This window comes from Xyrauchen texanus, chromosome 34 (assembly GCF_025860055.1).
Source record: "Xyrauchen texanus isolate HMW12.3.18 chromosome 34, RBS_HiC_50CHRs, whole genome shotgun sequence".
Taxonomy (NCBI): domain Eukaryota; kingdom Metazoa; phylum Chordata; class Actinopteri; order Cypriniformes; family Catostomidae; genus Xyrauchen; species Xyrauchen texanus.
This window is the reverse complement of record NC_068309.1, coordinates 22,540,553-22,564,176: the sequence shown is the minus strand read 5'-3', so window position 1 is coordinate 22,564,176 and position 23,624 is coordinate 22,540,553. Positions and strand designations below refer to the sequence as shown.

The 23,624-nt window shown below is 38.2% G+C and overlaps 1 protein-coding gene across 2 annotated transcripts; it reads right to left on the bottom strand.

The window, feature by feature from the left end:
* Positions 1-1,024: 1,024 nt before the first annotated feature.
* LOC127627930 (alpha-actinin-3-like) lies at positions 1,025-23,547 on the bottom strand. Of its 2 annotated transcripts, XM_052104550.1 has the most exons (21): positions 23,224-23,547; positions 13,667-13,781; positions 11,441-11,560; positions 11,205-11,291; positions 10,963-11,050; positions 10,609-10,687; positions 9,784-9,865; positions 8,494-8,579; positions 8,291-8,383; positions 7,958-8,188; positions 7,674-7,821; positions 5,618-5,768; positions 5,402-5,510; positions 4,675-4,815; positions 4,252-4,434; positions 4,006-4,140; positions 3,423-3,602; positions 2,844-2,990; positions 2,654-2,719; positions 2,356-2,514; positions 1,025-2,172 (listed from the first exon to the last, which is right to left on the bottom strand). In XM_052104550.1, the coding sequence occupies exons 1-21, from the start codon at positions 23,356-23,358 to the stop codon at positions 2,014-2,016; spliced, it is 2,694 nt and encodes an 897-aa protein (XP_051960510.1). In that variant the 5' UTR covers positions 23,359-23,547; the 3' UTR covers positions 1,025-2,013. The 2 variants fall into 2 exon arrangements, with proteins under 2 accessions (XP_051960510.1, XP_051960511.1); XM_052104551.1 differs by lacking the exons at positions 10,609-10,687; positions 11,205-11,291; positions 11,441-11,560; positions 13,667-13,781; positions 23,224-23,547 and having other exon boundaries at positions 10,963-11,032.
* Between the last annotated feature and the right edge of the window lie 77 nt (positions 23,548-23,624).

Below are 23,624 nucleotides of genomic sequence, written 5' to 3'. Positions count from 1 at the left end.
CTGGAAGTAGCCATCAGAGGATGGGTACATGGTGGCCATAAAGGGATGGACATGGTCAGAAACAATGCTCAGGTAGGCCGTGGCATTTAAACGATGCCCAATTGGCACTAAGGGGCCTAAAGTGTGCCAAGAAAACATCCCCCACACCATTACACCACCACCACCAGCCTGCACAGTGGTAACAAGGCATGATGGATCCATGTTCTCATTCTGTTTACGCCAAATTCTGACTCTACCATCTGAATGTCTCAACGGAAATCGAGACTCATCAGACCAGGCAACATTTTTCCAGTCTTCAACTGTCCAATTTTGGTGAGCTCTTGCTAATTGTAGCCTCTTTTTCCTATTTGTAGTCGAGATGAGTGGTACCCGTTGGGGTCTTCTGCTGTTGTAGCCCATCCGCCTCAAGGTTGTGCATGTTGTGGCTTCACAAATGCTTTGCTGCATACCTCGGTTGTAACGAATGGTTATTTCAGGCAAAGTTGCTCTTCTATCAGCTTGAATCAGTCGGCCCATTCTCCTCTGACCTCTAGCATCAACAAGGCATTTTCGCCCACAGGACTGCCACATACTGGATGTTTTTCCCTTTTCACACCATTCTTTGTAAACCCTAGAAATGTTTGTGCGTGAAAATCCCAGTAACTGAGCAGATTGTGAAATACTCAGACCGGCCCGTCTGGCACCAACAACCATGCCATGCTCAAAATTGCTTAAATCACCTTTCTTTCCCATTCTGACATTCAGTTTGGAGTTCAGGAGATTGTCTTGACCAGGACCACACCCCTAAATGCATTGAAGCAACTGCCATGTGATTGGTTGATTAGATAATTGCATTAATGAGAAATTGAACAGGTATTCCTAATAATCCTTTAGGTGAGCATATATATATATATATATATATATATGAGTGTTTCTTTCAGTAAACTTTTAGGCTACTTTATAACATTGAGCAACAGTTTTACCAGACTTTATGGATGAATTTATGCTTGACAAACTTGAGCCATACAGACATAAAATAGTCCATACACTTTATTTAGGTTTTCATTAAGTTTTGGCTAGGTATGTATGAGCACCAAAAAGTATGGGATAGTTCACCCAAAATAAAAATTCTCATCATTTACTCACTTTCATGCCATCCATGTCATGTCATTGCAATCTGTAGGCATGATCATGATTTCAAGCTCGATTAAACTTCCTAGTGCTTGACACATCTGCAAAGTTCTAGATGGCGCTATAGGTAGTGTAATCAAGCTTGAACTCGAAAATGATCGCTAAGGATACTGCTGTTGACACATACATTGATAAAGGAGATATATTTGTGTCTGTTCTCACCCATAACCAACTGGATTGCTTCAGGACACATTGATTAAACCACTTCAGTCTGATGGATTATGCTGACTTTGTGCTTTTTGGAGTTCAATTGCATTTTATGAGCCTACAGATCGGAGATATTCTTCTAATAGTTTTTGTTTGTGTTCAGCAGAAGAAAGAACGTCATACACATCTGGGATGGCATATGGGTGAGTAAATAATAATACCATTTTCATAGGGAAGGAAAATGTCTACATTTCACACCATCACACACAAATATAAATGGTCAAAACAACATTGGGTCATTCTTTAGGATAATTTATTTTTTTCTTCCTCCATTACATAAGCCATTTGTATAAAGGGAGAGCAGATGTGTCTCTCATTAACAACCATTGTGATGAATGATTTCCTGTCATGAGGTTCTTTGACTCTTCAGTCCCTTTTGGCTTGTAAGTCAACTTCCCACAACAGAGGACAGATCACTGACAAGGATCAGAAAGCAAATGATTGGGTGTATTCACTCACCACTGATTATTTACTGGTGAACACATAACAAGACTTAATACATAGGCCCAAACCACTGCAGCAAAGCCGTCCATTAAGCCCGCATTGTTCTTGATGTTAGATGTTTAAAGGTTTCATGAGAGGGTGGGGGGTTAGGTGGAGTGGATGTTGTGGGTGGTGAATATGTCAAGAATGGCTCTACAAGTCGCTCTCTCCATACAGGGCGCTGGAGAATGAGATGTAGTCAAGGGCACCTGGAGGGGCATCGCTGTCCATGTACTTGGTCATGCGGCTTATACAGTAATCTGCCTGTTCTGGGGGCAACTCCCTCCTCAGCTCCTCCACTGTGATATATGTCTGCAAAACATAGCAAGTTGTCAGAATAGAATATTTAACATTTAAAAATGGGCACTTGGACAACTGGAGCCATATTTAGAAGATTATCCTAAAGCATGTAGGCTCTTCTGTTGGTTTTTGTTTGTATGGAATGCACAGAACTATGGTTTGGATTTTTCACGAAGTGTTGGAGGTTGATTTCACCTTGTCAGAGGCTAGGATCTTGAAGGAGGCCAAGACCTGTTCCGCTGTGTCTGTTTCTGCTGTCTCCCTGGTCATGAAGTCAATAAAGGCCTGGAAAGTGACCACTCCTGTGTTGTTGGCGTCCACCAGTGTCATAATGCGTGCAAATTCAACCTCACCCTAAGTGAAGAATGGAATTATAAAAGGTCTGAATTCCAAACATTGATTTTGTGAGGAGTTTCTGGATAATTGTAAAGCGACAAAGAATGCAAAGACAGTCAAAACTCATTGATAAAGCACCAGGAGTGACTGCACTCACCAGATCATAACCCATAGAGATCAGACAAGCACGGAAGTCATCAGGATCCATCATGCCATTCCTCTTCTGCAAATACAAGAAAAAGAAGGTGCTTTCAAATAGACTATTTTAAACAATTTTGAATATACAATAGCTTTTATTTTAAACTGATTATTTGAAGAAACTGAAAAGACCCCCATGTATTGCGCACCCTGTCGAAGTGGTTGAAGGAGGCTCTGAACTCATTCAGCTGCTCTTGGCTGATGCCCTTGGCATCGCGGGTCAGGATCTGGTTCTCAATCTCATTGATAGTGCGGGCAATAGTGGTGAGGAGCTGCTCCCAGCCCACACGAATATGCTAAAACAGACATAAATAGAAATAGGAAACATTCTTTTTTAAAAGACCAGCTTAACCAGCATGCAATAACTTCCTGGTTTAAGCTGGTTAGTTATGATAGTTTGTGCTGTTTTTGTGCTGGTCTAGCTGGTGGACCAGCATAGTCATGCTTTTCACCAGCAAAATCTAGCTAGTGAAGTTCGTTGACCATGGTCCTTTAGGTGAAGCATTGCTGGGTTGACCAGAATGGTCCTTTAGGTGAAGCATTGCTGGTCTTTTCAGCAGGGATGCCTTTTATAGATGTGAAATTAAATAACAAGGTAGACCTCTTACAGCATATCCCTAATGACATTTAATAAGATATAAATGTGAAACTTCAAAGTGGGGGAAATACAGGTTGAGGTGAACACAAAATATCGGACCAGTCAGTTCGGCAATTGCATGTGTTCTTACCTCCATGGTGTAGTTCGTGTGCTTGTTGTCAAATATAAGTCCCTCCTGGCTGAGCTGGTGGTCTCCTTCCAGTTTGTCAATGTTTGATTTGTAATTAATGATGTTCTGTTCATATGTCTTCAGATTGCTCATCTGTTCCTCTAGGGAACCAGAAATGTCAATTGACACATGGCTGATCTCCTGTTGACATCACAGAATTGAGTACGATTATCACAGATGTAAATTTCTATATACACACCATTCCGAGTAAACTCTAGAGACTGTTGTGTGTAAAAATCTCAGCTACAGAAGTTACAGAAATACTCAAACCAGCCCGTCTGGCACCAACAATCATGCCACAATTGAAATCACTGAGATCAAATTCTTTCCCTATTCTGATGGTTGATACGAACATTAGCCAAAGCTCCTAACCCATATCTGCATGATTTTATACATTGCACTGCTCCCACATGATTGGCTGATTAGATAATTGCATGAATACATAGTTATACAGATCTTCTTAATAAAGTGTATGTTATGTAATATTAAGTCATTTCAAATGAAGTGATCTTGGGGTTATGACGTTAGGTGCATGGTAAGACACCTCCATCTTCGTCTGAATCCAGGGTCCGATGATGTTGGCCTGAGCAGCGAACTGGCGCCTCAGTCTCTCATTTGACTGCTGCCTGGCCACTTCCTCCTGCAACACCTGGTCACGCATTGGAACCAGTTGCTTCACCTGTAGTTGAGATGAAAGCACATTCCTCCATTCAGAATCTATAACATTATGCCATTATTTGCATGCTGATTATTTGCTGCTTGCTTAAATTATTGAGACTGAAGTACTCACAGCTTCCCATTTGTTGCTAATATCCTGAGGAGAGAGGACAGTATAGGGGTTCTCGCCCATCACCTTGATCCCGTATGTCTGAGCAATCTTCAAGATCTCGGTATGAATGCCCATGATGGCCATACGCTCTTTATCAGCTTCTGGCAGGGTGGCCTTGAACTGGTCATGGGCTGTGATCAAACTCTTAGGGCAGAAGTTGACAACAGCAGGTAATGAGAAAAGAAAAAGCGGAACAAAAGAAACTGTACTGCAAGTAGATAAAAAATATAAAACAGTTCTGTGAGAACTACATCATACATAATGTTCTACCAAAGTTCTTCTCCAATAACAGAATGAAAAGACACAGAAGCTCTGTTACACAATGTCATTTTCTGTGAAAAGAGAGATGATGACTAATTTAAGCATTCAGTGTTTGTCTTTTACCTGGATCTCCTCAATGCTGTGCACAATGAACATGTCTTGAAGATCTTCCATAGCTCCATCCATCCAGTTGTTGAAGGGTGCTGCCCTCTTGGAAAATTCAAGGTACAACTGGTCAATTGTCTCCCAAAGCTTCTCCACACGCTGCAGCAAAACAAAGCCAGAAATTACAACAAGTCCACATCCTCAATCTACTGTAAAGTCTATGCTATTCATACTGCTCATCATTGCCCAAGCTTGTAAAAGAGTCTCGATATTATTGATCAGCATTTCTATTTAATTTTTGCCTCAATGAAACGTTCTGCGACGGTTTGTTTAAAGTAAAAAATTAAATAAATAAAAAGAACCTGTAGATAACATTCTGTGTAAGATCTTATTAGGATGTCACACACAATCATCACTGTAACACTCTGGGAGGTTAGTTTTTAGTTTAGTTCTTATTAGTATGTCACACAAAAACTTCCCTGCAATGTTCTGGGAACATTAGTTTATGGCTTGAAAAAATAAAACCTTAAAAGTACATTCCTAGAACTTTAGAAATTGGTTTCTAAAAATAACAAAATGGGAACCATTCACTAAGATTATGGGAACATTCTGTGTGTAGTGGGTTAATGCTTCTGAATGGAGAATCTACATTGGCTTGACTAATTTCTCATTTCAAGAGCATATTTACGTAATTAGGCAGGATGGGTGTATACCATAATACCCAAGAGTTTTATCATCTATGTACCTCCAACGATTCTCTCCTTTTCTGGGTCAGTGTGCCCAGGTTGTCCCACTGGTCACAGATGCCCTGGCAACGGGCATTGATGGTGGCAGCATCATAATAGTCTAGTTCACTAAAGAACAGAACAGAACATCTTTATCAACATTAAACTTAACTGCCGGATTCAACACTCTGTAGGAACACGTAATTTCAAAGGGGGTTGAGGCGTATCTCTCTTACTTGAGTTCCTGTGCAATGGCAGCAATCTGCTCGACTCTGTCTTGGTGAGCAGCCAGGTCACTCTCAAAGGCCTCGTGTTTCCTCATCATAGCACGGATCTCCATCAGAGAGGCCGACTCATAGTCCTTCTGAGACAGCAGCAACTCCTTTCCTGTGAGGAGCATTACAACCAAGAAGGAATATGTTACTTGCAGTTTTTCCTCTCATGCTAGTTTCTTAACATACCTGGAATTAAACATGCCTGACCATGGCTGTGTTTACACCAGGTATAAAGATCTGTTTTGGTGGTCAGGAGAGACACATAACTGTTTAAACCTAGTCGCTAAAATGCATCTCCTGTAACCACTTGTGTTAAGATTTTAAGGGGTCTCTGAATTTCTGCATACATCCCTCACTCAATGTGTTACTGCATGATTTTAAAGCTCAAAAAAGAAAAAAACTTACAGAAAAATTGAGGTACTGGGAATTCTGCTATATTATGTTGAAAGTTCTGCTGCTAAAATGAGTCTGTGCTTATTGAAATTAACCACTGCCCCCAATGGCCGAAGCTGGAAGTGTTGTTAAACATATGCGCTTGTGTGTTGATTGGGTTTTCTGGGTGAAATGTCAACACAGTGGCACCAAAGCAAAGTTGTATTTTAAGTTTTAAATTATGTAATTAAGTCAACAGGGATTAATATTTTATGCAAAAATGTCTAATGGGGAATGTCGCTTGTGTTAATCAGCAGAATTTGGTCGATTACAGGGTGTAGAGCCGGCCCAAGGCGTAAGCAAACTAAGTTGCTGCTTAGGGCCACCAAGAGGACATGAAATGACAGCTTGATTTTTTTTATTTATTGTGATATATTATGTCAATGGACAATGGTAATTATGTAAAAACGCAATATTAAATGCAATATTTTAACAGGCTGCAGGATGCAAGCACAGTCAGACAGAAGCATTACAGCAAAACAGCAATGTCACAAAAAAGGAGAAGCAAGAAGATATGCTACCTTGGCTGTTAACTAACAAGCTAGCTAACATAGCCTAGGCAGCATATCTTCTTGTTTTAGGAAACAAGCATAAATAGCCTAAACATCTTAATATATTATAATACAACATATTACTTAGACGACAAAAACTTGAATCTAAACTAGCTGTGTAAAAATAACTTGTTCCTGGGTATATATTTTTTTTTATAAAAATAAGCTTCTGTTCCATAAACTTGGTACTGATAACAGCTTAACATTATTTACAGTAGTCTACCATTTTGGGGTCTTTGCTATTATATTCCAATATCATTCTGCCTCAATTAGCTAGTTATATATTAAGAGTCATTTAAGGTGTACAGATGGCTTGCTGTATGTATAATAATATATGTTTTTAAAATAACTTATGAAGCTTCCCTAAGAGCACTGTTGAAATATTTTGGAGATGGGGCACAACAAACTCCACCTGTCCAAAGTGCCAGTGCTACAGCAGGTGAGTTTTCAATAATCCCAGATCAATATATATAGTTATGAGAGTTATGGGTTTGATACTGTTACAATAAAAAAAATGTAGAAAGGTAAAAACATGCCAGACAGACATTGGTATGATGTAAGCAATGCAGCTACATCTAATAAAATTGATAATGGTGTGTTAGATTTATAGTGTGCGAATAATCAAGCTTTCACAATAGTCAATCATTGATTTGGGGGCCCCCAAATCAAATTCTGCTTAGGGCCCCATAAAGGCTTGGGCCGGCCCTGAATTCTTGTTTTAGCACGGCTGTTGATTGACAGGTGAATAAGCAGCGATTCACTACTGTCTGGGATGCAATGTGGTCTCATGTGTTTTGGGTTACCATTGTACGTTTATGAGTGAAAAGTTTTGTAAACGGCATGTTGGATTGTATCGACTCCAGGAAGAGTAGCTGCTCGTGTGCAGCTAATGGAGATCGAAATAAATGAAAAAATAAATGAAACCTATTCAAACCTGTATTTAGCACTGTCCACCTGTGATCGGATCACCTAAAATGCACAATAATACCAGGTGTAAACATAGTCTATGAGATCAGTGAAGTTCTGCTTAATACCTGAGGTCCATGATTCATGCAAGGAAGACTTCTGCTTAAACTTCTCAGCCAGGTGGTCCAGTCTCTCCAGACGACGGATCTCTGTAAGCAGCCACTCCTCATAGCCTTTCTCAACCTGCTCCAGACCTTTCCAAGCATTGGCAATGTCCTACAGAAGGGGAGGTCGTACTGAATTACAGCCTCTTTTATAGTCACATGTTAACACAAATGTAACTGCCTAAACTAGAATTTCCATCCTTCAATTTTGCATAAGTATGTGGGGGGAGAAATAGAGGAGCACATACTGAAACCATTTTGCCCTCAGAGGGCATGAAGGCAGGCCTGTTGCTGAGCCTCAGCTTGGTCTGTAGGGTATTGAAGTTGATCTCCAGCTGGCACTTCTCCTGAACCTTGGGTGGCTTATGCACACGACGGTAGTCCCTGAAATCCTCAAGCTTTTGCTGCATGGCGTGCATGGTCTGCTCAGCCACACGGTTCTCCAGCCAGGGGATGGTCCTTTGGATCCACCGCAGAAGCTGAGGAGGAGAGAAAAAGGAAGCATATACGTCTTGATGGTCTAAACTAATCAATAATAAAATTATGGCAATCTAACAGAGAATTTGACGGAGAGTTTTCACCTCACTGGCCAGTTTCTCATATTCTTCCATCAGCTTCTCGTTCTCCTGGTTCACTGCTAGCACTTTGCAGATTCTGTTAGCTGCTGTCTCAGCCTGGAGGACAGTGTAACTGATTACAAAGGGGAAACAAGGTGGGCAATTACATTCTAAAAGGAGAGACTCTCCTTGTTATTCAGATGATCAAACCAGAAGTTCTCCCTTACCTGCTCTGCACCAGCGAAGGCATGGTAGAAGCAGGACACATAGGTCATGATGGCCTTCTCATCAGGTTTTGGAGTGTTCACAATATCTAACATGGAAAAAACATATCCATTAATCCTTAAAGGCATACCTTGTGTCTTTAGTGACCCATGACCTCATTCCACCCCCTGTACCTCATCCATTTTGAAATTGTGCCCACACCTCTTAAGGATTCCTAAATCTTTTGTTTATAAGTAGTGGATCACACGCACAAATTCCCATAATTGCAAAAAAACTTTTTATACCAAACGTTTATAGGCAGTTTTTGACAGTTTTCTTTTTACACTTCAATAAATAATATTTGTATGCTTATTTAAATATGTGTTTACCATCGTAGGAAATATATTTCTTTGATAATTACAAAAGAAATGAGTACTACATTCATGCAAATTGCTACTATATCACAGTGATTTTCTGTGCAACACTGGTAAGTTATCCTATTTGCATGTACACCTACATATTATACAAGCTTCTTCTTGCTGAAGGTGGCACTGATGTGACAGTGATTGACTTAATTTACATTTGACTGCTATTTGATAAAGAAACAACATGGAAGTAAACTATAGCAAGTAAAACACATGAACAGTATTTTATGATTGTTGTCATTTGGGTGTACTACTGAATTTGTGCATCTATTTAGACTCAATAATCCCTGAGAAAACACATAAGTAAGCTTTATGTATCTTATGTGTTATGTGTAGCTCAATATGTGTTTGACAGCCAGTTGCGTCTCATGAAATTTTAGCGTGAATGTAATAAATCCTTTTCTAGATTTGTCCAGATTTGTTGCATTCTTTTTGATATATAAAAATTCAAACATCAAAATATATTTTGTATTATTATTATTTTCTAATTGTCTTCAAAATATTTTAAAAGTTTACACTATCTGGGCATTTTCAAGATCCATTTGTGATAGTTATACATACAATGTCTCTAAAGACCTGAATATGTAAGAGTGTTTGGTGAAATTCACATGCATTTAAGGGTTAGACAGTAGGGACTGTTCACACCAAATGCATTTGCATCCAACTGCGCTGTTTTTCAAGTGATTTATAGGTAAACATGCACTAGATGAACATCTTTGACCATTGTGCAGCGTCTCGCTGTTTTTCAGCATTTCGAACAGGAATACCGGAAAATAAATATATGTTACATTTATTGTATGGCATAGTACACATTTGGGCTGAATAGTACTTTATATAAACAATGTCAAAAATGAAATCACATAAGATTTGTCCTCCATTGAGACATACCATCTGCATCGAGCATTTTAGGGATGTCAAGATACTTTTCTGCCACTTCAAAAGCAGTGTTGAGGTTGCCAATGGGGTCATCCTGCAAGGGCAGACAAAAGTACATTGTTACAGAAACTCTTCTGAATAGTAAAATAGGTGTTTCTAGAAAAGACATACTCATACACTTCATAACCAACATCTTTAGGTGTGACATGCCATTTTATACACTACAGAGCATTAGTGACATCAAAAGACTGGAAACGTTTTAGAGAATGTTTTAGATAAATTTAACAACCTTACTAAAAATACTGTAGTGGTATCAGATGGAAATACCATTTACTTTGATAGTTACCATGGTACTGAATGATTACCATATTCATGGACCATGGTATTTACATGGTGGCATTGGTAAATGTCCAAAATTGCATGGTATTACCTTAGTAGATGTCCACAAACCCATGGTAATTTGTTAGTGGGTTGGTAATAATCTGGATTTTAAATGATAAAATTAATCCATTATTAAGACTTGATATACTTTATGAAAAATAAGCAAACTACTATTGATTTCTTCCATTACTGGCATATAAAGCAGACAAACCATAAACACCTACATCTCCACTCGTAGAGAAAAAAAGGGATATGTTATTCCAGCTCTCCACTTTCCAAATAAATAAACAAGGCATTCAGAGCAACAGAAACAAAATTTGTCAGTAACCGACAAGTTTATGATGACACTGTTAGTTTTTATTGACATTAAGGTGAGAAAGAAGGGTAATGGACAGATAGCTAAATAAACAAAAGGGCAGGCAGAGGTGCAGGATGACTGAAAGGGGGTGATGGCACCTTGCGTAGCTTGGAGTAGTCGATGAGGTCAGGTCTGTGTCTGTGGATGAGGGCACAAAGAGCCAGGCCATCCTTCCAACTAAGACACAGACCACGAGTGAGGGAACAACACAGGGAGAGAACAAGAAAAAAATTGCGGGAATGATTAACACAAAGATGAGAACTGTGCAGATGCTCAATGGAAGAGTTTAGAAGCATGATGGGTAATGTGAAATGAACAGACATAATGTACGCATGTGGGTGCTAACACAAGGACAAGAGCCATGATCAGTTGAACAGAGTAAGAGATGGTGAAATTTAGCACACGTGCTACACATTCTCTCCCATTGTCAGTATGAGGTATGCAGAACTCACCTGATGTGGAAGTTCTGCACATTCACATTCCTGTAGGGGGCAGTCTTCCTCTGACACCACAGCAGTAAGCCCTCCTTAGCAGAGGTCTCTGTAAAGGAACCAATCAGTAGACATCATTTTTAATTCAACTACTGACGTCAAGCAGGATCTGTGACCTTGTACCTTACCCTTCAAGCTTACATCCTAAATAAACAAATCCACAGAGGTAGCACTGTTAATGTGTAAAATATTGAGTTCCTCACCCTCCACTGAAATGTCCTGGATTGCAAAACGCAGGATAATGGTCCAGATCATACCAAGGGTCATTTTCACATTGCCATCCACAATCTCTGCAATGGATCAAAGAGCAATCAGACAAAGCAGAGAACCAGGTGACAGATAGAGAGTGGCTTTCAGATGTTTTTGTAGAAGTACAAGAATAGAGTAGCTTATGGTGATTATGCGAGAAACAAAGCATGGAAGGGAGTACAGTCCTTACCCTCAGCTCCGATAGAGACCAGCTTGACACCCTTGCTGCTGATGAAGTCCAGGGCCTTGTTTACATTGGCGATCTTGTGGAAACGCATTTTTCCTTTGTCTGGCTTAGGGAGCCTCTCACCTGATATCAGAACAAAGTTATTGATATACATATTTACTTTTTATTATTTATTGTGTCAGTTAATGCCAGTCAGCATTGACCAATCAGTTTTGATACTCATGAAAATTCTCTCAACATTTACTCACCTTGACTTTCTTCTTGCTGAACACAAGCAGAGATTTTTAGAAGGTCATTTCAGCTCTGTAGGTCCATAAAATGAAAGTGAATGATGGCCAGAACTCTTAAGATCCAAAAAGCACATAAAGACAGCCTAAAAGTAATCTATAAGACTCTAATGGTTGCATCTGTCTTTAGAAGTGATATGATAGGTGTGGGTGAGAAACAGATCAATATTTAAGTTATTTCTTTACTATAAATTCTTCCCTCCCCAGTAGGTGGCAAAATACATGAAGAATATGAATAGCCAAAAACAAAGAACAATGTGAAAGTGAAACTGGAGATTGATATAGCTTCTGAAGAAATGGATTTAACCACTTGAGTTATATGGATTACGTTCATGCTGCCTTTGTGCATTTAGAGCTTCAAAGTTCTGGCCACCATTCACTTGCATTATGAGGACCTACAGAGCTGAAATATTCTTCTAAAAAGCTTTGTTTGTGTTCAGCAGAAGAAAGAAAGTCATGCACATCTGGGACAACATGAGGATGAGTAAATGATGAGAGAATTATAACTATCCCTTTAATTGCTACACTTAAACATTGGCTACATTTAGAAACAAGAAAGTTCTCATGTTGGTACATTGTTTTCTATAATTTCCAGATGGTTTCATCTGGTATTTCAAGGTATTGACTTGATATGATTTATGAGTTTTATGGCTTTTAGTCTATTTCTATTAGCCACCTACAGGTATATGCTAACTTACTCCTAAAAGTTTACCAAATTAACCTTTTAGCATATTTTGGGAAATCAGAACAAAAATATTAATGACTCATCCTGCACTAGACAGATTTTTGTCCAATCAAACGCTCTCAAGAAGAATGTCCCTCCCTCTGATACATTGTAAAAAAATATAAATAATTTTAATTGTAAAAGAGTAAAAATGCTACAGTAAAAAAAAGTTAATTGGTTAATGAGTAGTTACCGTAAAATATACGTTAAACTTTTTAAATACATTTACATGGTAAAATGTTGTAAAAATTACATTTTTTAGATGTAAAAAGTATGATTTTCTCATATAATGGATAGTTAAAATGTATAATGTTAAACAAGAGATTTTTATGGTAAATGATTGTTAAAATTATGGTAAACATTAATCAGGCATTCCCAGAATTCCCTGTGTGATCACTATTACATTTCATTATATTTTATGGGAATAGTTGTTTCTTTTATTTTTAAAATCAGTTATGTAATTTGGGGTGTTCTGTGTTATATATGATGTAGTTTGTTTAATGTTTATTACATTATTTTAATTTCACATGTGCTACCCTGAAGGCGTTTAGTGTTTGTGAGAGTAAGACTGAGCACTGTCTCTACAAGATTATTGGTCATTGCTCCTGGAAGGACCACTACTGATGAACTTCATGTCATCATGTGCCCTTCTGTAATTACTACGGTGATTAACAATTCATTATAAAGTGAAAAGCAGATTTACGGTGTCAAAAGTTTAATATATTAAGTTTCTCATTTAATAATATAAACAACAGTTTTAAACAGAAATGTACATGTTGATCTGTAAAGTTATATAAATTTTTTATTTTTTACATAATTATTCTGGCAACCACAGCTGGCATTTTGTTTCTTAATTTTTTTGGTAAAAACAGGATAATTTTTTTAAGTGTATAACCTGCAATCAACTAGCACTATAGGTGCATGGCAGTGATGTAAAGTTAAGGCTCTTGGCCATTTAAAACATCAAATGTCTGAGCACATACTTAAAGCCATTTTATGGGGTCTTTCCATTACATTTATTCATTTGGCAGATATTAATTTGTCCAAAGCAAGGTATACATTGTATTTGTTCATGCATCCTCTGGGAATCAAACCCATTAACTTGGCACCACTACTAGTTAAGCTACATGAAAAGGAACTGAATACTGACATCTGAAGTGCTGAGAATACCACTATGTCGACAGATAGTTTCAACTATTTAGCCAAAGAGATGTTTACCTGAGATAACCTCCAGCAGCAGCATGAGTTTGAGTCCATTCCTGAAGTCTTCCTCAATGTTCTCGATCTGTGTCCCTGCCTTACGCAGGTGAGAGTTGCACCAGGCAGTGAAGGTCTGAGAACAAAGAAATAAGCATGTTGTCAGGAGTCGATCTCATCCGAGTAAGAAGAACTTGCTTATTAATAGCATGTTAAACATATATAGCCAAGACAAGGGCTTCATAATAAAGGAAACTAAAACAATAGAAGAAGAAGAAAAATTTATTCACATACACATACATATATATATTCATATGCACTTAAGATAAAACAAAGAACAAAGAAGTGATCATGCATGTGAACTGGTCCCCAAAGAAGCTATCTAAAGCTTATACTCGCGGGCCATGACAATCCAAAAAAAAATAAATAAAAAAAAATAAAATAAAAAAAATAAACAAATGCTAGATGTAAAGCAAATGCTGTCACAGGGATTTAGTGTACCCAGGCAGGGATGTTTGCAAAATCTATTTGTTGCATACATCTTTTTATTTTACATAGCAAAAACTATTTTTTATTTATTTGGCTTCCTATCAGTTCATTAAAAAAAAAAAATGTATATGAACAATTCTCTGTTAAAATCAACATCATATACAAATGTAACTGTAAATAATGCAAAGATCAGGCCTAGGTTTAAAATAGAATATTATTAAATATGTCAAATGTAAAAAACTAATTCACTACCACATTTTAACTATCTGGGGCATTTCTGCTCCAAGCCCTAATTTCTGACTCTGCACTACACATTGGATTTATAAGCAACGTTTAATGGACAGGCCTCTCTGAAAGGCAGCAGCGTAAGAGAGAAGGGTGACTAAATAATGCCAAGGCCCAACGTAATTTGATGTAAGGCTGGAAGAGGAGACTCTTTTGCAGCAGGTGGCCACCCTTCAAATCACCCACCTCTGCCAAAGATCACCAAAATTAGCCTTTGTCCCATGGGAGGGGGGAGTAAAGAGGAGGTGAGGGGGAGTGAAGGAGGCTATTTCGGGGAGCCATGAGACACCAGCAGACAGCTGAGAGCACAGCATTCCCGAAACAGACATTCAAAACACTACAGCAAGAGAAAATGCTTCCCAAGTGTTGGGCCACTTAATTAATAAAAAGCCTCATTGAACTTCCTATTATAAGTTAAAGCATTAAACTTAGTTGTGTGTTATTTTAACTAAGAGCCAAATAGGTTTAATGACATAGCGCATGAGTTTCAAGCAGTGAAAATAGACAATTATCTTAGTGGCCACCCAGATCCGTCACTAGGAATATGAAAACATTTTCTTGGACATCCTTGAACTCACTAAACTGGAAATGGGTGTAGAAATATTTAGGTAAGCAACAAGTTGATTGTACAGAAATAACGTGGCACAACAAGAATGGATTTATAATTTTTTTTTCACATGCTAATATAGCTTTAGCATTGGTAATTTCCCAAATCTTTAATAATTGATTAAAAATCTTTTTGAAAAACAAGTTAAACCAAATGGTGAGCACATTACTCTTTTCACCAATTAATATTTTACATATTTAAATTACGTTCATTGTCCTATTTCAACCACTTTGAATTTAATTACGAATGAAGAAAATCGAGTTGAAACTCTGTAAACTTCTGTGTTAAATGGACAGAAGTAATAAATGTAAAACATCAATCATACTTCTATGTTTTTGTAAATATTATATTAAACTACTTATTTGTTTGTCCATATAACTTACAGAAATTTTCAGCTCTATGTTTTACATATAATTAAATTCAAAGTAGTTGAAATAGCACAACAAACTTAATTTAAGGCAGCAATTTAACCAATTTTATTTATTTTTATTTTATACATTTACAGTGATCTAGATTATGTGAATTGAATACTTCATGCTGAATCTTGCTCATCTGGTTCTAATGTTAGTTAAGAAAAAAAAAGTATGTTTAAGATAAAAAAAGAAAAAGTATGATGAATACAGCAAACATTTCCCGTCACTCAGGCAGCATTTCAACCTTGCACTCCAATGACATTCCAGTTACATCATCTCTTTAACCATTCCTGTCATCCATGCAAAGCCACTCAGCAATATTCTCTGATAGCCTTCAGTCGTACTATATAGTGCTATGACAGAAAGGTTTTGTAAGACTGAATGTAAAGGGAGAGAGACAGATTCCCTCTCGGCATTGAAAGACCTCTAGAGATTATCACCCCATGTGTGTTTAAAAAGGAGTTCACTGTGCAGATCCCTAATGAGTGCATACACGCCAAAAAAATTTTTATATTGAACAGTGTTAATCATGTTGTAGGGAGGAGTGTTGTGTGGCACCATGTGGGGGTTGAAAGTGTGAACGGCGAGTTCTGCGCAATTTGCTAGTTTAAATACATTTTGTGTCATAAACCGGTGAGATTCGATACACCCTGTTCCATTACTTTACTATGAAGACAATGTCTAAGAATTCAAAATTCTCAGGCTATGGAGACCTTAAAAGACTCCGCTCAAGCTGAAGCCCTGAGCAACAGGCATCGGACCAGGGAATCAATTTGGATGGTGCAGTGAAAAAGATTCAGCGTCAACTGTCGAACATGTCGATAATGCTGACGAAGGTCATTGCTGACTTTGAGGATCTTGCTGTAATACATCGATTGATCACTGCCATGGAGATAAAATTCAGTGAGTTGGTTACAAGAGTGGTGGAAGTTGAGAAACGGATCAATTGTCTGGAGTCATCGAAGATGGAATTAGCTGCTAATCCACTAGCGACCAAGGCGGACTTGGAGCACATTTGGGAAAAGTTAGAAGACCTTGAGAATCGTAACCAGTGAAACAACGTCCGAATCATTGGAATTCCTGAACGAGCAGATGGTGAGAATATGGTGGAATTTCTGGATGAGCTCTTTCAGAGTCTGCTCGACATAAGCCATAAGCAGTTTCTTTTTGTGCTGGTTCGATCTAGCGGCCGGAGTTTGTTTTGTGTAACACTCCTTCGGGACAGTGTTGAATGAATCTACGTTCTTGTGCTTATGCCTCCTATTGGCTGGTGTTTGTTTTGTTGAGTATTTTTTAAAGGACATTGGAGGGATTAGGTCATCTGCTGCACTTCTATTACAGCCAGCTGACTGAACATTCGTTTGACAGCCTGAGGAAACTGAACGTCTTTTGTGTGTGTGTGTGTGCTAGCGGCGTAAGTTTGTTTTGTGGAGGGACACACCTTTGGGACGGTTATGTGGATGAATCTACATCTTTGCGTTTATTCTGCCTATTGTCTGGAGTTTGTTTTATAGATTTTCTTCTGTCATGTATTTCTGTCTCATGAAATTTGTATAGAAACCCCTTGAGCAATCCGAAGGCAACATTATCACAGGGGCTCTCGTAGGCGTACGTGGACTGTTCGAGTTTAGAGGGATGGACGCCGGTTGCAGCTGTCGTGCGCAGGGTTAATGAGCAAGTTTTTCTTTTTTCTGTTTGCACTAATGTTGGAATGTGGTCTTTATGATTTTGTTTTTGACACACAATCAATTTTTTCTAACATGTCAAAATGTCAAATGTTAATATGAGTGGATTGTCTCTCTCCACATGGAATGTGAATGGGTTGGGACACCCCATAAAAAGAAGGAATGTTATTTAATTTCTTAAACGTAAGAAATATGATAGTGTTTCTTCAAAACACTTTCCCTGCAGGAAGCTGAAAAATTTGGAACGATATGGGGTGGGAATATTTTCTTTAGTGCTGGAACAAGTAAGAGCAGGAGAGTCATTACGTTGACAAGTAAACATCTACAATTCAAATGTCTCAAACAGAGAAAGGTAAATTAGGAAGAGTCAATATTGTTTTAGCAGAAATTCAGGGGCAAAGGTTGATTTTGGCTAATAGTTACGCACCTATCGTTGATGATCAGGGCTTTTTTTATAGATCTTGAAGGGCCGACTGGTCCTCATTTTCCTCTGTGGGCGTGGCTTTGTAGGCACTTAAGGCGGTACTTAGGGGTTGGATCATACAGTATGTCGCTTTCATCAAAAAATTCAAAGCACAAGAATTTGTGGAGTTGGAAGGGAATATTAAAAGTGCCACGGTAGAGCTGAAGCGCCGAATGTCATCTGATGGCCTCAGAGAATTGATCAGATTGATATCGATTGAAAGATATAATACTATTTTGTCACAGAAGGTGGAGTTTTGGCTATACAGGGCAAGACAGTCATGCTTTGAGTTGGGGGACAAAGCAGGGAAGCTTTTAGCTAGATATATAAATCAGAGAGTCTTTTTCTACCAATCCCTCAGTGAAATCTGCTGGTCATGACATTTTAACCTCGGCCATTTATATTGCCCTGGAAACATTAGCAGCCGCGATAAGAAACGAGGATGGTTTTTCCAAGGACAATGGTGGGAGTTGTGGCATATAAGCTTCTTTTCACAGATGATAATTTAATATTCGTTTCTGACACTTCTAGATCTATGCATTGTCTCCACAGAATTATAATTTTATTTTCTAAGTTCTCAGGATACAGAGTCAGTTGGTCTAAATCCAAAGCTTTGGCTCTGACAGCATACTGCCCAGAAATGGCTATTTAGCCAGGCACCATCCAGTGGCGCCAACAGGGCATTAATTATTTGGGCATTTTATTCCCAGCAGATTTATATATTTATATATATATGGGGAGGGGTGGTTGTGGGGTTTAAATGTTGATTCTATGTATATGTTTAAAAAAAAAAAATATCAAAATTTTTACAACTGAGAGAAGTGACTTCTATTTATTATGTTTGTATAATTATTTCAATTATGATTAACATAACAGCAACTTCTGAGTGGGCCCTGGTAATTGCACTTAAAAATAAGCTTTACTATACAAGTTAAACTGTAATAGTAGATCAATGAACAATAATTAAAAAAAACAACAACATGTGTCAGGTACAAAAGCGTGCGTGTATTGAACATTTGACCTCTTAATGAAAACCAATTTTTGTGACAACAAGAATCATGTGTTAGGCTATGGCCTTTTTCTTATCAGCTGACTAAAAACTACTGCCAGACCACATGCACTTTACAGAACACAATCACATTCCACTGAATCACGCATCCTCTTGTACTGTATCATGAGGTATTTTTGCAGCTACAGGTGAAACATAACTAAGTGTTTGTTGACAACACCCTAAATTCATGCCATATAATGCTTCTAAGCCTTCACTGTAAACCCTGAAGTTATCATAACTGGAAATATCAAGTTGTCTTAAGTATTGCTTGAAATGTCAGGTTTTGGGCTCATAACTCAAATATTTAAGTTAATTTAACTTGTAAATCCATTGACTTAAGATTTTAGGTGTTAATAACGCAAAACTATTGAATACAAAATTGAGGCTATGGGGAAAACAATTACCGCTTTGTGCTTGAATTATTTGTTTCCTTGGTCAATGTGAATTTATGGGGCAATTTATTTTCTCCCCTTATTCTCCCCAATTTCGAATACGCTCTACGTACGTCCTCATAGAGGCATAGTGATTTGCCTCAAACCGGGTGGCAGGAGACGAATCTCAGTTGCCTCCGTGTCAGAGACCGTCAATCCGCGCATCTTATCATATGGCTTGTTGAACAAGCTACCACGGAGACCTAGTGCATGTGGAGATTTCATGCTATTCTCCGTGGCATCCATGCACAACTCACCTCATGCCCCACCGAGAGCAAAAACGACATTATGGCGACCACGAGGAGGTTGCCCCATGTGACTCAACCCTCCCTAGCAACAGGGTCAAATTTGTTACTTAGGAGTCCTAGCTGGAGTAACTCGGCACCCCCGGGATTCGTCTGTGCAAAATAAACAATATTTGCATAGTGCGGCCACTTTTTCCATTCTATAAATTATCCAACCAAACATTATTTCATGTCCAAGTTAGTCTTTCAGCAGTAAACTAATATTACCAACACAAATAACAGAACTGCAATTCTTTACAAGCCGCATTTCCTACCATACAGTAGAAGTGACACTGACAGGATATATGGATGCTTTCTTCATTTTGGCCAGAACGAAGGATAAATGTCAAATGCTCACATTCCTCGTTTCATAAATACATTTCAGCCTTCTGATTGACGACAAGCTGTGTTGGGCAGAACATGCGAAAAATTATTCAGACTCCCCGTTGTAACATACCATGCTAAAACCTATCATAGTTACTGATGGAAACCATATTTTTATACCAGAGCAAATAATTTTGTCTTGGCTGTGAGAAAGTGAAGGGTGGATTTCATTTTGAGCAATCATTTAGCTGCGATTTTGTGATGCAATAAATGGTGAACACAAAAAACAAACTAAGATAATTAAATTGCATTTTGATATATATGAAGTCCAAAGTGCATAGAAGGCACCAAACCGGCCAGTCTAGTTTTAGTCTATTTATCGGTTGCTTGAGACAGAAGAAACCTCTCAATTCACTGGATAGACCATTTGAACCACATGTTTTGTAATTATTATTGTGCCATTAGGTGATCGCCTGTTTCATTTTAAATGGCCATAAAAGCCAAATCCAGCCTTATCTTGAAATAAACTTACCTGCCTAACCTGGCCATAGAGCCTAGAGCAGACTACCCTCCACCCACTACCCTGCTTTCAATAGGTAGTTTATAGAAGCTCCCCTACAAGGACACCTATTCTGGAATAGAAACTGCCATCCAATCATACTCATGACTTTCTTCAGCCCCAATTCCCACCTCAACCTCCTTCCTCTCTCTACCAAGCCCTACTGGGTTGCAGAAGAATGTGTGCACCTATCCGAAGTCTTCACCTTCAGGTTCTGCAGAAAGGCATTTTGATTCCCTTCCAGAATAATGAAATATTTCAAAATTGTGAAGGTCTTCCTCTGACTCGTTTGATTTGAAGGACAGTCTACAGATGTCCTCCCATGAAATACGTTTGATTTTAGTAATTTGATGACATGTTTTTGTGTGCATTTTGTAAGATCAAAACTTGTTCAAACCAATGTTTGACATTTCGCTTAAAAATAAAATTACCAGATGATAAGTAGTTTACACAACTTTATTTGTACATTTCTGCAAAAATGTAAAAGGGATGAAAGCTTCTGCATTTTACAAAGTACATCTTATACAAACTCAAGAGCAGGGATGGATTACCGACCAGGCCAATGGGGCCAGTGCCAAGGGGCCCTTGACTACCAGGGGGTGCCCTGGGCTTTAAGGCTACGTGATCTAGTTTGGTGATCTCCCTACTTGAAAACCCTTTTGGGCATGAACAACGACCCCCCAAAACAAACTTTTGTGTGGGGGGAGGGGGGGCTTAGAGATGATTGGCCCCAGGGCTATTGCAAGTCATAATCCATCCCTGCTCAAAAGCAAAGTGCTAGCAGCATTATGGTATGCAAAATACCACAAGAACAGTCATCATGAAGAGCTGTAAGCCATCATGTTAACGAGTTCACAGCAACATTTAGCATGTCGCTGATGGAGGTAATTGGATGAGGCTTTGCATATATTCACCATAGCTCAGATTGATGACTTTACAGGCAAGGAGTGTAGAATAGGACCCCTGTGAGGTTTGGGAGCTTGGAAATGTTAAAATAAAACTGAAATAACTCAATGATACCATTAAACAAATGTCCTGTGTGTCTAAGAACCTATCATCTTTATCATAAAACTCTTTGACCACTTTGCAGGCTTCCCTTACAATATTAATGCAATACAGATGTACAGATGCTTTATATCACAACTGTGATGGCAAAAACAGAGAATAACTTGATTATTTCTTATGCAAGTGCATTTTCTTGCTTTATCCATTTATAATTTTTTTAAATAAGCTTATTTTTGAGAATTATCAGCATATTGTTGTACATATAAACAGGCTTTTCTCACTTTCAAACATTGTTGTTAGTCTACCTGGGCGATGTTGTGTGTAATCTAATTACTTTTAGTACAAAAAGTAGTGTAGCACATTACATTTCAGATTCTTGTAATCAGATTAGTTACTGACTTAGCTACTTTTGATTACCTTAGTTTGCATATAATATATATGTAAAATACATTTAAAACATGAATTGCATTATTTGTGTTTTGTGACCGCTGAAGGTGAAGTGCCACCAAACGAATCAATAAACAGCAGAAATACAGAATTTTTTTGAATTCCTTGAGCGAAAAAAAAAAAAAAGCTTTTCTGTGAGTTTTCGAAAGTAAATTAAAATTTGTATTTTTTGATGAATTAATCTGTAAATACAGTAATCTTATCAGAATTTAAGAGCAGTAATTAGTCATTTGTAGTGAATTACTTCCAAGTTTACCAAACTCTGACTTGGGGTCACAGTAAAAATACAGATTATAATATTAAGGTGTGAAGAAAATGAAAGCTACTCACCCTACTGAATGTTAGAAATTCTCTCTCAAAAATCAATTAACGACCGATGAGCTTAAACGTTTTAAGTATAAATTATTGCTTTTATAATTTTTTTTATATAGATAGATATAAGCTATTAAACTGTTTTACTACAACACAATTATTTTAGATTCCTTTGGCTTGGGTCTATCCTACCAAGATAAAACTTGCACACCTAATAGTGCGAGTGCACTCAGGTATGTGCGCACATGGTGATATAAATGATCTGCCGTGGTGTCATGTCAAATTCGTACTTATTTAACACCTCCAATCATGTATTACCAGTCATTTAACTGCTGTCAAAAGATGCTTGAATGAATGGGTTAGAGGGACAGGACTTGGTTGGGAGAAGGTTCTGTATTTTTAGTTCTGGACTATTTGCGGCTCAGAGGGTCGCAGTGCTGCTTTACCACTCCCCCCCACCCATGCTTCATTCATTGACCATCACCTGCTCCTGTCACTTCAGTCTAATGCAAATGTACAGCAGGTTTTGCAGTCCTGCCAGCTTTAAGAAATGTGAAGAATCATGATGTGCCCACCTGATTATTTATTATTTCTTGGAATATTCTTATTCACATTTAGAATATTGGTTCACAATTTACGAAGAGGATTGTTTTCATGTTCACCATTCCCATCTAAAGTAGTTATTTACCAACCAAATAAGTCACTAAATGAATAATTTTAGAGGGTCACCTTAACAGGCGATTAACTTGAAATATATGGAGTTACATGTAGTTAACGGAGTGGTTTATTAATGTCTGGTCATTTGAGTAGCCATATTTTATTTTGGACCCTAGAATATACTTTTTTTAATCTACTGACATTTTTGAGGAGTTGTGTCAGCAAACGTTTTAACAGCCAATTTAATTGAAGGGTCTGTGTGTCTTCATCCCTCACCGCCTCATTTTCATTCCAGTTAAAACCCCCTAAATTGTACAAGTATTGGGTGCGTGATACAATACATAAAAATAACTGTATATACAATAATTTGACGTTTTGGATCTAATTTCATAAAAATTCTGAACGTGACAACCCAATACAATCTGCTTTTCATCCATCCAAGTTTCGGATAATACAAGTAAGATACAATTATATAAAAGATCAAGCAATGGCAACCTTCATAAACCGTTATCCTATCGTATTGTTATATCAGACTTTGAGTACCATCCACTTTTTGGGAGTTTTACCTTCCGCTGCTGCTTCTCCCAGGCCGGGTCCAGGAGCAGGTCTCTATCCCAGTTATCCTCTTGGTTCATGTATACCTCAGTTGCAGTCATCGTGTAAGAACTGTGGTATTGAACTTGCGTTTCAATCGCTGTCATTTTGCCGTCTTCCCTGGGATGATTCGTATCCCCTCAACCTACACAAAACTACTTATTCGCCTCTTGACTCAACATAAAAGCCCTGCGCCGTATATTCAGAGTCCCTGACTGCGGTAACTGCTTCCACCGGCAGATGAGCGGACAGCTGCTGCTCACAATCCTGCTCGACACGACACAAGTGACAAGCAGCCAATTTGAGTGACCGACTGCTGCAGTATTTGGTCAATTTAATTTCTTAAAAGGTCATGGGCGGGATTTCAGAACTA